We start from the raw sequence: 17,620 nt of genomic DNA on the forward strand, positions 1-17,620 counted from the left end.
TGCATGTACAAGGATGCCAGCTGCCGTTAAACCCCGAAGAAGAAGAAGAAGCTGTGTCCCAGAATTCATAGCGCAGCCCAGCTCAGTTTCCAACAATGGCGGCAGCTAGTTAGTTTTAATGTTACTCTTATTATTCTTTCTGGGTCACAAAATAAACGTTTAGCATATTTTCAGGCGAGAATGTAGCTGTGTAAACCTCAAATATCTGCTCAGTTTATCAAGACACCACATATTTTCAAAAGCGCGCCAACGTTTTCAGAGACGTCTGTTACCCACTAGCTCGATAGCTAACCGGGGGCAAGGCTCGCTAGAGCCTGTGAGAACACCGGACTCCCGGCAAATCGTTTTCAAACCCACCGCTGTCTTTCGCTACTCAGGTTAAATATATATACAGTGGGGCAAAAAAGTATTTAGTCAGCCACCGATTGTGCAAGTTCCCCCACTTAAAATGATGACAGAGGTCAGTAATTTGCACCAGAGGTGCACTTCAACTGTGAGAGACAGAATGTGAAAAAAAAATCCATGAATCCACATGGTAGGATTTGTAAAGAATTTATTCGTAAATCAGGGTGGAAAATAAGTATTTGGTCACCTCAAACATGGAAAATCTCTGGCTCTCACAGACCTGTAACGTCTCCTGTAAGAAGCTTTTCTGTCCCCCACTCGTTACCTGTATGAATGGCACCTGTTTGAACTCATCATCTGTATAAAAGACACCTGTCCACAGCCTCAAACAGTCAGACTCCAAACTCCGCCATGGCCAAGACCAAAGAGCTTTCGAAGGACACCAGGAAAAGTATTGTAGACCTGCACCAGACTGGGAAGAGTGAATCTACAATAGGCAAGCAGCTTGGTGTGAAAAAATCAACTGTGGGAGCAATCATCAGAAAATGGAAGACATACAAGACCACTGATAATCTCCCTCGATCTGGGGCTCCACGCAAGATCTCATCCCGTGGGGTCAAAATGATCATGAGAACGGTGAGCAAAGATCCCAGAACCACACGGGGGGACCTGGTGAATGACCTGCAGAGAGCTGGGACCAAAGTAACAAAGGTCACCATCAGTAACACACTACAACGGCAGGGAATCAAATCCCGCAGTGCCAGACGTGTTCCGCTGCTGAAGCCAGTGCATGTCCAGGCCCGTCTGAAGTTTGCCAGAGAGCACATGGATGATACAGCAGAGGATTGGGAGAATGTCATGTGGTCAGATGAAACCAAAGTAGAACTTTTTGGTATAAACTCAACTCGTCGTGTTTGGAGGAAGAAGAATACTGAGTTGCATCCCAAGAACACCATACCTACTGTGAAGCATGGGGGTGGAAACATCATGCTATGGGGCTGTTTTTCTGCCAAGGGGACAGGACGACTGATCCGTGTTAAGGACAGAATGAATGGGGCCATGTATCGTGAGATTTTGAGCCAAAACCTCCTTCCATCAGTGAGAACTTTGAAGATGAAACGAGGCTGGGTCTTCCAACATGACAATGATCCAAAACACACCGCCCGGGCAACAAAGGAGTGGCTCCGTAAGAAGCATTTGAAAGTCCTGGAGTGGCCTAGCCAGTCTCCAGACCTCAACCCCATAGAAAATCTGTGGCGGGAGTTGAAAGTCCGTGTTGCTCGGCGACAGCCCCAAAACATCACTGCTCTCGAGAAGATCTGCATGGAGGAATGGGCCAAAATACCAGCTACTGTGTGTGCAAACCTGGTAAAGACCTATAGTAAACGTTTGACCTCTGTTATTGCCAACAAAGGTTATGTTACAAAGTATTGAGTTGTATTTTTGTTATTGACCAAATACTTATTTTCCACCCTGATTTACAGATAAATTCTTTACAAATCCTACCATGTGGATTCATGGATTTTTTTTTCACATTCTGTCTCTCACAGTTGAAGTGTACCTCTGGTGCAAATTACTGACCTCTGTCATCATTTTAGGTGGGGGAACTTGCACAATCGGTGGCTGACTAAATACTTTTTTGCCCCACTGTAAGTCACCTAGATAACTTAAAGTTATATAAAGTTAAGATAAAGTTATAGTTTTTACACAGCTGAATAAACGTCAAGCAGACAGCTGATCATCAGAAGTGTGAGATGCTCGAGAATATACTCCGGTGTCCCGTTATATTTTAGATAGCAAGGAGTTTATTAAACTTCACCGAAACAATCTGCAAATTTCATTAAAATTTAATAAACTATCATCTTGTCTTTATTTTTAGTTAGCACATACCTTAAACACTTAAAGCTGTAAGCTAATGATAGTTATATAAGAGCAGATGCTGCTGGTGCAATAAGCTGTACGTTTTATGCATGATCTGATTAGTCGACTAATCGCAAAAATAATCGGTGACTAGTCGACTATCAAAATAATCGTTTGTGGCAGCCCTAGTTGCATTGAAGCTGGAGGCTGAAGGGAAGCAGCAGAAAGTTAAAAAGCACATCTCCGACTTTAAAGACCTTAAAGAATTAAGTGAAAAATAACAGAAATTTGATCTAATTATCCATCTCGCTGTGGTAACTAACAAGAAGGTTCACCTTTACAATTACAAGTGAATGTTTCTGGGGTCTGAACATGATCATCTGGTCTAAGATACTGTGATGGACTATGATTCCACAGGTGACCAAAAAGCATCTTTCCGAGCGCGTGCTTACCATGTAAAGCTATCACCAAGATGAAGCGTAATTTATGGTCCCAAAAAGCTGTCTGCCTGCATACACAAAGAACAGAGAGGTGAACATGCTCCATTTCTAGTTTGCTTAACGTTAGAGCTGGGCGATATGAGATTTTTTCATATCACGATATGTTTTTTTCATTTCAGGCGATAACGATATCTATCACGATATAAGCCAAATAACTATATTTGTAAGATTTAAATGTGCCGTTGCTCACAAGTAAAATGTGAAATAATCAGCAGCTTGTTTTTATTTAAATATTTATTTCCCATAATAAGTTCAACAGGGTAGATGTACTTAAGGAACATGAGACTTTTTCAGATAAATAAAGGCAAATATTGCAAACTACACAAAAGGCAGCCGCTAAAGCGTTTAAGTTTCAAAATAGAACAAACGAAACAGACTAAATTGTCAATTCCACTTAGAAACAAAATATTAATTCTAAAAATAAATCTTAGTTTGTTTTACAGAAGAACAGACAAAACTGACTAACTTTTGTCAATATCAAATAAACTGAGAACTAAAAGGAAATTCTCAATCTCTCCTTGTTGTATAGCTGAGCTTTTCAAACAGTTTTAACAGTTACTTTAGTCTGACAAAAGCCGAATGACGAATTAGCGCTTCCAGTCAGAGACTGAGGCTACGTCCACACGTACACGGGTATTTTTGAAAACGGAGATTTTCCGTTTTCGTTTTAAAAAATAATCCCGTCCACACATAAAGGCAGAAATGAAGGAAAACGCTGCTATGAACATGCCAAAGCAGCAGGTGGCGCTAGATTCCTAACCGTGCAGAAATGTTGGCCAATCAGAAGTCTAGAAGCCTCGGTGGGAAAAAGTAAACAAAGCTGGGGCACAGAAGCAGAACCGAGTCGTATGTGTGGAGGGACAGTAACTGTGTGTATATGTAAGCATTTAAACACTGCAGAGAGTAGAATTAACAGTAACAGTATTGTAGAAATTCATTTCACCGAAACAATAACGTGGCGCACAGTGTGACGCATGCACCAGTTTATTGTATTTCCAGACTTGCTTTCGGCACAATTTACAGTGCACGCTACTCTGTTTTTGTCAGACTTGAAATAGCCGAAATACCTTCACACTACGGAACTTCTATGGCTCTTCCGTTCGACAATCTCTCCGGCGTTGGAACCATCATCTGTTTTCTCTTCGGTCACGCTCGGTTGATTTTTCTAGTCAGCACACTCATTTCCTCCATTACGCGCTGGCTCCATTACCCGCTGGCTGCTTCCCAAACAAACACACGTGCGGCTTGGCACTTGTGCTGTACGTAACAAGTCACGCGACGTGACGCTGCGGCTGTGATTGGTTCGGCTCTGCGCTACTTAATTTGGATTGGCTGACCTTTTTTTTTTTTTTTTTTTTTTTGAGGACAAGAGCGGCGAGGTCTATCGCGATAGCTTAATTTCTCTATCGAGTAAAAGTTATATCGCGATACATATCGTTATCGTTCTATCGCCCAGCTCTACTTAACGTGTTTTCAAATTCCACTCGAGCTCTGAGAGTAAAAGACGCCATCTTCCTTGCAAACTACAGGAAACCACAGCAATCTGCTAGAAAATGCACAGGTGTAACCTGTTCATGTCTGGAGTTTAATACCTTTAATATCTCAAATACTTTTTATCATTCAGTATCGCTTGGAAACAGAAAATAAACAAACCTGATAAAACTTGATGAGAAAATTCCAGAAAGTATTTAACATTAAAGACTAATGGAGACAAAGCTGAGTCGGTTTAGTGAAAATCACAACATCAGGAATGAAGTGTAAACCAGCAGAAGTCACACTCGCAGTGATCTACACTCGGAGCTTCATCCACCTGAAGTCAGTCGCACAGCTGATAGTGACCGACAGCCAACAGGCATCAAGCTAAACTAAATCACATCGAGCTGTCTCAAGGCGGCCCAGGAACAAACGAGCACTGCATGTCTTTGTGCATCCGTGTGTGTGTGTGTGTGTGTGTGTGTGTGTGTGGGGCAGCTAATTGTATCACACAAACAGCATCTTTTCGATGAGCTGCAGTGTAATAAACAGACTTTGTTCTTCCGATTTCCCACGCTTTCAAAGACTCCGTTTTATCTGATCTACAAATTGTTCTCTTTCTTTTCTTGCATCACTAATTCACTTAACACATCTGCAAGCAATGTCCACACGTCTGCTTCTATCTTCACCGTGGTCGCTCCACGTACATCTCTCCCGCATGGAAATCAACTTTCAGTAATCACACATGTACCAGAGCCCCGCAACCTCGTCCTCTGTCCCCGCAGAACGCACAAACATAAAAATTACACAAAAAAATAGATACATAAAAAAAATCTGCAATTTAGCTCATTTATGCACCCATGTTTAATTCAGTATGAAAGTCTACTGCATTTTGAACTTCTTTATGCACATGCTGGTCTGTCGCCATGTAAAGGTGAGAGGGGGAGGGGTTTAAGTACAGCATGTAGCGCTGAAGGAACCAACAGCGACCTGATGACAGCTTAGCTGCAACAAACACTTCCCAGCAAGTGTTGTTACAATAATACCTCAAACTACAGCCCGAGTTTAATTTACTATTTCTGTGGGGGGGGGGGGGGGAATCAGACTGAACTTGTGAGATGAAGCTGTGGATAATCTGGCAGACAAAGAGGCATTAGCCGGGCTGCGAAGATGAAAATAGTTCTGGCTCCCAGTGATGACTCATTCAAGCAGCAGGAGTTCAAAGACAGTCTTGAGCTGAAGAACTGAGAGAGAGAGAGAGAGAGAGAGAGAGAGAGAGAGAGAGAGAGAGAGAGAGAGGGGAGAGACAGCAAGACAGAGCACAGGCATGAGAGTGAGCTATGTAAGGAGAGAGAGAGATCATGGGGGGTAGTCTCTTGCTCATTGTTTAATGTTTCAGGCGTAACACCACCCCCTCTTAAGGGCTGAGCAGAGGGGCGCTGAGATCCAGCGTGAGGATACCGCCAACCAGCCACAGAAGAGAGCATTCCTCCGGTTACCATGGTAACGAGCCCTCAGCTGGGAAGGGAAGCAAGTGCCAAAAGGATGCACAGAAGAGAAAGAGGGGGTAGAGAAAGAAGACGAGAAAAAGGAGGGGTGTATGACACCAGCCGTAATTTTGATGATCCTAAATCCTGCCTGCAGAGAACGACTCTGCCAGCAGCACTGTGAGGACAACAGGATCACTCCTGGTTCACATTATGCTGACACATTCTAATTAACAAATATTGTACATTTTAGTTTGTGTTGAGGCCAGACTGCATGAGTCCCTGTTTTTTGGATTTTGGTGAGGGGGGGACTTGTTTATCCTGGGGGGCTGATTTTATAGATTTTCTTTTAAAGCTTCCAGCTTTTTCTTAAATTTTATACATAAGCATCGACTTGTGGTGGATTTTATTCTCCTTTGTGCATTTTAATTGATAATTCTCCACCTACATGACTCTGTTTTACTGCATTTATTATTTTTGTAAAACGCTGTGTAGAATTGTTAGCATTATTCTATCAAGACATCCCTCTGTATGCACACGAGGCAGCACAGACCTCTGCTGTTTTACATTCAACAAAGAATAATGAAGCAAAGTCTAATAAAATATAGTGAAGACCCAGAAAAAGCACTCACAGTAATTTCTCATGATCTAAGCACAATGCGCACACACACACACACACACACACACACACACACACACACACACACACACACAAATGCATCCATACGCAGTGAGAATGATGGGAGTGTTACCACCTGCAACCTGCTGATAATGAAGCTGTATTTCAGCCACCTAAAGGCAGCCATCTGTGGTGGGGCTGTCCCTGCTTCTTACACCCCCACTCCCACACAGACACACACTCACACACACAGGGCCCAAGGGACTACTGTCCTTAGGATGCTTTACATCCACATGACATTCATTATAACACAACTGGGAAACATGTACACAGAAAATCATTTTAACATTATGGTCAAATAAAAATAACTGTTGCTGTCACTCCTGCACTTACAGGATAGTGAGCTACCAAACACACATATGCATACAGTGTGTGTGTGTAGAGAGAGGAAAGAAAAGACTGGCAGCTTTCAGTCTTGCAGTGAAAAGGAAACGAACAGCCACTGTCACAGGAGGAGCGATGAAACCATGACAACATGCCAAATGTTGGCCAACACTTAGAAAATGAGCGCTGTGTGGAGCCTGGGAAACCAGTGTAAGAAGAGAAATACTTCACCGCACACACATGAAAACAGACTGACTAATTGTTGAGAGTCAGCACAGCCTCTCGCCACTGAGCTCTGACCAGCAGACACACCATGAAGGCATTGTTCCAACTCCAGAAGTGCAGGAATAAGGCATTCATCACAGTGGGAGCTTCAAAAGTGAAAAAAAAAAAGACTTTAAATGTTCAAAGAAGCGTCTGTGGTCGCACAGACAGCAACGCACTTTGCATCATATCAGTGTGAAAACACAGTTTTTCCTCATCTATGAGAAAGGACGGCAAAGCAGCCCAGAGGACAAGCAACTAAACAACAGCAACGGCTGTTACTGTCTATGAATCGATTAAAGGCCCGTTCAGTTAAACGATTGCTGTTTGAGTCTGTAAAATGTCTAAATAAATGGCTTTCTACAAAAGCCATCCTGTTGCAGCTCTGGGCAAGTGTGTCACACATCCAATCAGGTGGACAGCCTTCAACAAACGCCTCTAAAGCAGGGAAAGCCCTCCACTAACCGACTACAGAAAAGAATAAATGAATGTTCTAGATGTATGAAGTATCTTGCCTGAAAAGGCTTCACTTTGAGCATCCTGGGAAATACAATTCAATTATTATTTGTTCATGTTTCCCCTCATTGAACCACGAGCAAGTGTCCTGGCAGCAGTGGACACATACACACAAATACACATAGAAAAACACACAAAGTGTACAAGAGCTACAGCCACGCCAGGTTTCCACAGGATGCACGAGGTGATTCCGAACAAACTCCTTGTTTCACCGGGCCAACGATCCAAAAACATTCCAATAATGAAGATGGGAATCCTAACTTTGACAGGATGGAATCGCAGGATGTTTGCCACTTTGGTTAATCGCTTATAAGGAAAAGTGAAGAGACTTTGAGATGATTGCACATTTTCTGTCATCTTCTGTCATTCACTTCCTGTTCAAAGGGAGTTCTTTTGCTCCACTGTCACCAAGTGCTTGCTTATAATCAGCTGTACGGCTATAACTCTACAATAGTTACTTATAAAGCGCCTTTAGGTGACTGTTGTTACGAGCAGACCTGATATAAATAAACTCATGTGAAATATAAAGAGCCATGCAAACATTTGCTTCAGTTTATCCAACTCAGTGATGCGGGTGGACTCATGCTCATAGTCACACCTACAGCCAATTTAGAATCAGTTAACCTAGCATGCATGTCTCTGGACTGCTGAAGGAAACTGGGGAGATTATAGAAACTCCACACAGAAGAGGCTCAGTTGGTGTGTGGATTCAAACCCTGGACCACCTTGGTGTGAAACAACAGTGCTGACCTAAAGCTTTAGATAATTACATTGTCACCAAAAACTTTCATTTATTAGTTGGAAACAATCACATCTTATGTTGTACGTCTGTCCTTTCCAATTAATCTTCAGAATCATACCACAAAGCTGATACATGGCGATTCTGCACAGCGAGTATGCCACTTGTGCAGAGAGGGAAGCACACACAAACAGACTAACAAAAAGCGTGGGCTTGTTCTGCACTTGTGTAGGAGGTTTAATGATGTGCGGACTTCCCCATCTGCCAGCTCAGCACCAGCACTTTAGATTTATACGAAGAGCCTTTCTTGCAGTGCTGTCGCTTCACCACGCCAGCACACACATGCACTCCTGCATGAATCTTCATTTCTACAAGCATATGCACTCAACCACTGTATCCAGTTACAGAGAAGCACTCACAGGGTCACTTGATGTACGCACTGGACAGCACCACTACTGGTAGTGGCTCTTTTAAGCCAGAGAAGATGATGGCACGGGAAAAGAGAAGGCGACATGTGTCTGTGATATCGTACCTCTTTCAGAGGTCAGTGACATGATAACCTGAGGGGTAGATTCTTGCAAGTTTTCACATGTTAACTGTGAAAAATGTCATCAGAATCAGGTTAGAGTGCTGTCTGAACCTTGCTCGTAGCACCCCTCAGCTGTCACAACAGGAAACACTCTGCTTGGATTGAGGTGGTGCAGAACCACCAACCGCTGGCTGTAAACTCAGCTCGCCGCTATCCTCGCCATTCCAATATCTCGAATGGGCATTGTGCAGACTTTGTACCAGGAGCTGGCACATTAATGTCCTGCTGCGCTGGACATTTTCACATGAAGCTTTGCAGGTAATGTCTAGAAAACTTCAGAAATGCAGAACATCTCAGTGCTGTTTTTGCCTGTGAAGAGCAGTGTTTCCACATAATTAGATTCTATTTGTGGCAGCAGGAAGAGCGCATGCACATGTGGAAGGAGGCGCACCAGAACTTCCTTAAATAAATCATTAAGTAATACTGCAGAGTGACAATAAACAATGGAGCAATAAACAGCTACTGCTCCAGCGTGGCGACGAAGTCCGACTCAACCATCTGCAGCCTCTGTGAGTTCAGCGAGTTCAGGGTCTGGTGAGAGAGACTCCTCCAGCTCGCAGTGAGCTCCACAACAGAAGAAAGACTGCTGAGCCAAGCTGAAGTCCAAGATGATGGAGGTGGTGTACAGAGGTAGCTACCTCTGATAGGACAACAGCAAGCTTCTCAGCATCCAGAACCTTCAAAATAAGAGCAAGTGGATTGAAAAATGAGCCACAAGAACGCTTGGGCTATAAGTATCCTTGATATACCTGGGCAGCAGACGTCCCCATCCTGTTTCAGCATATGTGCAACACTGAAAGACAGCCATCACAACAAGAACGGATGTGATGACATCACGCCTTCTTAGTCGCGCTGAACAGCAGCTATTATACTGCCGGTGCCACAGAGAGAAGGAATGGAAAAGAATGAGGTTGTCCGCTTTCAATAGAAGGAAAGCTCTTACACGCAAAGTCGACTCCTACTATAAATAGAACTAATATAAAATTTGGAACTTTAGTCGCCTCCAAGTTCTTTGTTCACGAACAAATCAAATTATCTGGGTTGCTTTGTGTGACAAATTGCTCTTGCAGCTTTATCCCATCTGCTAAACAGGAGAATTCTGTGAGTAATACAGCAGCAATGTGGGGCTGTTACAATCCAACTCCAGCAAGCAGCTAATTGGCTGCTTATGAATTATTCACCCCCCTGAGGGAACTGAGCAGTGCATCGGGTCTACCTGCAGGAACTGGAGGGAGAACCTTTATAGTTTCTAGACGCATGTGATCACAGATGGTGGGGCATCCGAAACAGGGAACCAGGCCAGAGCAGCCACATTACTGTCACAGTACCTGAGAGGCGATTCTGATGCAGTGACAACACAGTGCAGTGACTTTGAGCTGCAGATGAAAATCAGCCTTCTGCCTGATGTCTCATTAATATGGCTGTGATGACATCACCTGGCAGCTTGACGGGGATACCTGAACAATATTTTCAGTGTCCATCCCATTTAGGCTCTTTTAGCTATAAACTAAAGATTAAATAATAAACACTTCCAGATCATTCGCAGCGTTGCCTCGAACTGCAGTCTCCAAAATGGCCAAAGCACCGAAGCCCTGAAACAGTCCAGTCCACCAAAATGACTCATAGTGCCGCTGAAAATGATACTTTGCAGGAGCAAAGAGTGATCATCACCCACTGCTGTTCTCCATACTGAACACATTCTATGTACAGAGCAGCAGGACCTCAGTGCAATAAGCCGATGATACCTACGCTGCACCAGCCAATGCAGGGATGTGTTGCGTTGCAGCTGCGGTATGTGTGTGTGTGACAGAGAGAGAGTGAGGGAGAGAGAGCAGGGACCGGACAGTGCAGCATCACCGCTCTGCCTCTCCTGCAGAGAGCAGCCTCAGCACAGCGGGCCCATGTGACAGATGGACGCTGGAACGGAATTAGAGACAAGAAAAATCAGAGGGGCCCATCATCATCATCATCATCAGCCCTCTCTGCCTGACAACAAGGATTAAAGGCGCACCGCCACCAACACCACAATCACCACCACCATTATGATCAGAAGAGAGCAGCAGCTCTCTCCCCGCATCCACCAGAAACATCCGCAACTAGCACACGTTTCCTCCCATTTCCCGCATTCGGGACACGCAGGACGCAAAACTGCATCACCCGGCATGATGTCAGCGGGGCAGGTGCGGTGACGCCGAGCGCGGTCCTCACAGCACCCACGCGTGATGTGGGAGCTTTCACTAACCTGTCTGTCCTTTGCCCAGCGTCTTCTCCAGGCGGTACGGTCCCACATAGTTGGCGTAATGCCCGCTGTTGGCGTCCTTGCCCGAAGAAGACATTTTTGGCGTGAAACGACTCGCGGGGAGGGATTTCTTTAGCAGGGGTCCGAGCGGGACGCGTCTCTGGGGCGAAGAGAGCAATTCCACGGAGCAGTGGAGTTCGCCTCGGTCACAGCTCCAGTCTGTGCTGTGCTGCTGGTGGCCGCTGCAATATTAGCGATCCTGTGTGTGCGCCTGTTAATGTGTATGTATATGTGCATGAGTGTGTGTGTGTGTGTGTGTATCCACGTCCGTTGCTAACAGTCCTCCGCCGATTCCCTCAGTGCGGCTCAGATTGCGGTTTTGAATCGGGGTGTCATGATGTTCACGCCGGAGGAGCGGTGCGCTGCAGCCCCGTTGGGTGTGAGCTGATGACGGGACAGCTACTGCTGCTGCCTGGCGCCCCAGCAGCCTGCGTCAAGTCACAGCTGATGCCAGGAGAGTACTTCCGGCTCCACTGTACAAGGTAAAATGTCAAATATGAATCAAATGGGTTTTTTTATAAGCTTTTATGGTCTTATTTGCACATTTCTTTTCCTATTTATAAACCAAGAAGGTCCACAAAATGCAACAAAAGAGAAAAAAGCATCATTTCCGGTGTTTTGATGCTTTTGTTTCTTGTTCTTCAGAAACTTTTTCCTGGAATGGTAACCTTTTGGTTTCTCACTGTAAATGACATGTTTCACCAATACGCAGATGCGCTAACTAACTTAAGTTCCTTTGATTTTCCATGAAAAAACCTTGGACTGATTCAGCACTAGAGGATAGATCTGCACCAGTGTTTATTTTTTTGTTATTACATGTTCAATTCTAAAGTGTAAGGGTTCATTTTAAGCCTAAAAAACCCAAAAATGATGTTTAAAAATGATTTTGAAATCATAATATCTTCTGATTCAAATAATATTATCCCTTCTTATTCTGGCAAAGCTGTGTTTTGCTGAATTTATTATTTTTCTCTTTTAAAATTCCATTTATAGTGTCTGGTTTTAATTTGAAGGGCAGTTCTGACTTCCGCTTCCATTCCCGCTTGACGCAGCTGCTGTAATTATGAAGCGCACATGCGCACATATCTGGCATGGCAAGGATTTTCAATTGAATTTGGCTTGAGGGAGACAGTGGGGGATAAAAGGCTGCCACTGTTTAAAAGTTCCTTTAAAAAAATAAAAATATAAATAACTGAGATACGACACAAAATAAAATATAGTGAAGCACAGAGACATCCAGAAATGTTCTTTGCACTTGTTCATCTCATTTTTCTTTTCGTAATCTTTTAATTGATTTCTGCTGTAACCACTGCATTCTGTCAGACACTCAGTTGTTAATTGAAGGTGAAGAATCATTATGTTTGACTGTGGGTGGTTGTGGTTGTGTGCGTGGCGGTGGAGTACGACTAAATGTTACATGCTGGGACACTCTCACTTGATTAAACCAGCAGTTGGTGACAAAGACCATCTATCTGTCTCATCACTCCTTCACAACAAAGGCCTTTTGACCCAGCACGCTCAGTGGCAGATGGGCCCCCCACCTCCTCCTACCTTCCCTCCCACTTGTCCTTCTGCCTCCTCCTCCCCCAACACACACACACACACACACACACACACACACACTGTCAAAACCATGTCCCTAACAAAGACTGGCAGGGATGAGTGAGCGATGGTGCATTTTATTGTGATCAGACCTGGCTGTTGGTTGAGACCTCTGTCTACAGATCAGTCATAAGTCCTCTCATAGACTCATGCCACCGTGCGCACTTCCAGTAGGATCGCACCCCTTTGATCCCCGGTGGCTGTAACACTGTTTAACAGCTGCAGACAGCTGTGGTGGTAAAGCTGCACCGTTCTAATCACCTGCAGTGAGTCTATGGGAGAACAGGACTGGCTGTTCAATGAGAACAAAAGTGCAAATAAGGTGTTGCGATAAGCTGACCCCAAATATCTTCTTTTTGTCTTCTATTCTTCATGTGGCAAAACTCCCATATTGCTACAACATAGCAATATGGGAGTTATGTCACAGAGAGGAAATCTCCCTACAATAATCGTGTCATGCACAGAGGCTGTGACTCTCTTGTTTACCTAGCGTGCTGCCCAGAGGTGAGGCTCTCTTTAAATTCATCAACTTGCTGAAAATGAAAGTGAAGTTGAAGCATGTTTTGGCACACTACAGGAGACCCTTCATGCATCATGGATCATGGATGGATAGCTAGAAAAATAGATAGATATACATATAATTAATAAATAAATAAATAATACACGTAACATATAATGTAATTGTAAGGAGGTATTTCTGTAGCCTATTGATTACTAGATTACTGGAAAGGGGGTGGGATTAAATAAGCTTATGCTGCTTCCTGCTCCTTTTTGAACATGAAAGTTATTTGTAGTTTTGGTTGCTCGTTTTCCTTTTGTTTTGTTTGTTTATCTGTTTTTAATTCTATGTTGTTGTAATTTTTCAACATTTTCAAAATAAAGATTCAATCAATCAATCATAGAAAGGAGAGACGGCATGACTTTTACACAGTGATCTAAAAACAGTAGTGACCACAGTGAAAATGCCCTAGAAGTGCAAAGACATCTGATCTTCCATGTAAGATCCAAACATTTAAAACAGGTAAGTTTTTATTGTCACAGGCCCATTCCCAGTCAAACTTTATAGGCATACACTTGGCTTATATATTAACGTGCATACAGGAGAAAATAATAATGAAAATAATGTTGGCACATGGTGACTTCACATCACCACATGGAGCCAGAACAGCATTCTTACTAAAGATATTCTTTTATTTGATGTGCCCTTGATGGGGCAGGCAATTTTCCCAAGGGCCACATGAGAAACTGGGACTGCCGTGGAGGCCCAGTGAATTTCTAAACTACTGTTGGTAAGAACAGATGTTACAATTAAGCAATGAAAATGTGAACTTCATATATTAAAAACATTTCTTTAGCACTTGGCCCAGAGCCCAGAGTCACCATGTTCAGGGTCATGCTCCTCCAAAAGTGCAACAAACTGTCTGTGATGCAGTGCTGTTGCCCTTAAGGTCATTATTTTAGTTACAACATGGTTCATTTTTAGCATGAAGTTACAGAACACCTCCTGGTGTGCAATACACTGCAAAAATACCAACTCCAGTTCTGGATTCTTTCAGTCGTTTTATCTTGGATCTGCTTCAAAAAGCCGCCATTTTTCCCTGTAAGATTTGGACAGCCATCGATTGTAACACCTGCCAATTTTGTCCCATTTCCAAGCATGCACTTACCTACATGAATAAATCACTTCCTGTCATAGTCCCTTTCATTGACCGAGTTGTTGTCTGCTCCTCCATAATCATAAACTCTTTCAAAGATGTACAAAGATGAGAAACGTGGGCTTCATCCAGAGCTGAGGACAAAAGTCAAAATGATCTGCTTTGGTTTATCAAAACGCTCCCCTATCACACAACGGCTTAGCTTCATTCCTGGACGTGTAAAGCTTGGTAAAAATAAAAAACGTCTGTGTTGCATTTACAGCTTTGCTAGCAAAGGTTTTGATTTCTCTGCGTATTCGTTTTTTCAATGTGAGCTTACATCTTTCATGGCTAGCAGACTCACATCTCTCACAAAGGTGTGTTCCACCACATCCACTCTCATACACACAAGCACATACATAAAAAATGCATTCACTTTCAAAATCAAAGCAACAAAGCTGTATTGGGATTTCCTATAAAAAACAGTAAGCCATTCTCTGATGTGTTGCTGTCTGAAATAGGATAAACTGCGTGAGCTATACAATACGTCTGAATCCTAATTTCCCTTTGACGTCACAGAGCCCAGACAGGAACAGCCAAAAGGCCCAGTTGTCAAGGTGCTATACAAAACACAGGTCTGACCAATGAATGATTTTTAATTAGTTTTTTACCTTTAAGTGCAAACTGGGGCTGAAAAATCATTTTCCCCTCCTGCTGAGTATATACAAATGTTTCTGCGTGAGTGGGTGTGTTTTCTGTGTTCCTGACATTGGTGATGCTTTTCTGCAGTGCAGGACGAAGGCCGAGGGCCGAGGTATAAATATTAGGGGAATGGGCCACACAATGCACCCTTCACTTTTCAAGACTTCTTTGAAAAAAGAAGCTTAGCCCGCAGTCTGTTTCTGCATTAGTCAGCTCTATTGTGGCTGCCTTGCCAACAGAGCGGGATAATGCAGACACACACACACACACACACACACACACACACACACACACACACACACACTTAAAGAAAGAAGCCAGATGAGAGAACATCTCCTCTGACAGCAGACTGATAGAGTGGATTGCGAGGCTGAGAGGAGGACAGAAACTTCATCAGTTTTTGTTTTTAGTCAGGAACATCACCATGGAGATCCAGCTGTTTATGACATATTCATCAGGGAAATAGAGTGAGCCCTATTAAGATTTCCTGAGCGTTAAAGTAATCCAGTGACAGTTTCTACATAGCAAACAACAGCTGATATTGTTTAAAACAGCGTGTATGTTGCTGCTACAAAACACAGTAACCTGAGCCTGTCCAATGCCATGACTCTGAACTCCATCCTCCAAACTCAGCTGATTGGAGCCAGCAGAATTAAGCTGCGGGAAATAATTGCATGGAATGGTTTATTTGAAGAGTTTTCCTCAAGATTTAGTGTGCATCATACCTCAGAAACAGCACTAGTGAAGGTTACTAATGGTCTTCTTATGGCCGTTGACATTGGTCTCATTTCTGTGCTTGTCCTGCTGGACCTCAGTGGATCATTTGATACCGATGACCACAATGTTTTACTGCAGATATTAAAACACACTGCTGATATTAAAAGAATTGTACTGCGGTGAGTCTGAATCATATTTATCTGATAGATTCCAGCTTACAGGGTCTTTGTCACACACAAAAGTTAGACATGGAGTTCCACGGAGTTCTGTGCTGAGACCAATGCTTCCCTTCGACCAGGGGTGTCCAACTCCAGGCCTCGAGTGCCGGCGTCCTGCAGGTTTTAGATCTCACCCTGGGTCAGCACACCTGAATCAAATGATTAGTTCATTACCAGGCCTCTGGTGAACTTCAAGACATGTTGAGGAGGTCGTTTAGCCATTTAAATCAGCTGTGTTGGATCAAGGACACATCTAAAACCTGCAGGACACCGGCCCTCGAGGCCTGGAGTTCAACACCCCTGCCTTAGACGGTATTATTAGAAAACAGAGCAGACATTTTCATTGCTATGCAGATGATACCCGGCTTTATTTATCTATTTCTGAAGCCAGATCATACAAACCAAAATCCATGCATGTCTTAAAGGCATAAAAGCCTGGATGGTCTCGAATTTCCAACTTCTAAATTCAGGCAAAATTGAGGTTACTGTACTTGGTCCTTAAAATCTTAGCAATATGGTATCTAACCAGATACTTACTTGAGATGGCATTGCCTTGTCCTCCAGTAACACTGTGAAGAGTCTCAGAGTCGCCGTTGATCAGGACATGTCCTTCAAATATGCAGAGTGGCTTCATTCATTTGCATAATATTGTTAAAATGAGAAACAGTCTATTTTTAGATCGATGCTGAAAAGCTAATTCAAGCAATTATTGCCTCTAGACGGTACTGTTGTATTCATTATTGTCAGGTCACTCTAAAAGCTGTGTGACAAGCATCCAGAATGCTTTCTCCCATATCGGCTTCTTAATTGGCTCCTCGTTTAATTCTGAATTTAAAATCATTCTCCTCACATACAAAATCCTGAATCAGGCCTCATCGTATCTTAAAGATGTGATAGTGCCTCATTATTATCCTAACAGCTATCAGGCTCCTCTGATGTGGAACCAACTCCTGGTTGATAATCATGAGAGCGACACAGTCTCAGCTTTTAGGTTTCAAACTTTCCTTTTTTGGTGAAGCTCAGTGTTAGGCCTGATCAGGTGACCTGAACCCTCCTGTAATTACGCTGTAATAGGCCCAGACTCTCGTGAGTGCTTCTGCTCTTTTCACACTCGGTGTTTATTCACCACTACTGCATTTCATTCTTCTTATTGTTATTACTAGTAATAGTAATGAAGTTGATACATATTACAAAAAGGGAAACAACTATTAGTGTAATGGGTCAGTGCAATATCAGGACAATGAGGGCATGTGTAATATTTGTTCAATATAATTGAATATTGTCCTCTGTTGTCTACTCTTCTTGTCATTGTTTGTTCTAATATGATGTGATCACTGTTTTTGTCTCTATCTACATGGGCTGTAAATAGTGTCTCTGTATGTTTTTACTAACATACGCTGCATGTTAGTAAAAACATACAGCAACCTGCCAGAGGGTGTACAGATGGAAATTAGCTTAATGGCATATTTACATTTGTTACAAATATTCATTAACCCCTGGAGAGTCTTAGGGTCGATTTGTGGCTCTAAGACCGATAGTGTATGCATTTTTCTAAGACCCTCCAGGGGTTAATATGAATTGTCCCTCTTTCTAAATAAAAAAAATTAAAAAATTAAATTGAATTCATAGTTTTATTACTCGGTGTTATCACTCCAATTCTCTTGTTTTCCAG

At 43.1% G+C, this 17,620-nt stretch overlaps 1 protein-coding gene across 10 annotated transcripts in view; it reads right to left on the reverse strand.

The window, feature by feature from the left end:
* The window catches only part of LOC309701726 (serine/threonine-protein kinase BRSK2-like), a 156,916-nt gene extending 145,390 nt beyond the window's left edge, over window positions 1-11,526 (reverse strand). For 5 of the 10 annotated variants that reach the window (XM_082525928.1, XM_082525929.1, XM_082525931.1 and 2 more), the window contains exon 1: window positions 11,019-11,524. In XM_082525928.1, coding sequence (XP_082382054.1) covers window positions 11,019-11,112 — 94 coding nt within the window. In that variant the 5' untranslated portion in view covers window positions 11,113-11,524. Of the gene's footprint in view, window positions 1-11,018 lie in introns of all 10 variants that reach the window. The other 5 variants (XM_082525936.1, XM_082525927.1, XM_082525926.1 and 2 more) reach the window with 3 other exon arrangements.
* Window positions 11,527-17,620: the final 6,094 nt, after the last annotated feature.

Source organism: Aulonocara stuartgranti, assembly GCF_965226115.1.
Source record: "Aulonocara stuartgranti genome assembly, chromosome: 1".
Lineage (NCBI taxonomy): Eukaryota > Metazoa > Chordata > Actinopteri > Cichliformes > Cichlidae > Aulonocara > Aulonocara stuartgranti.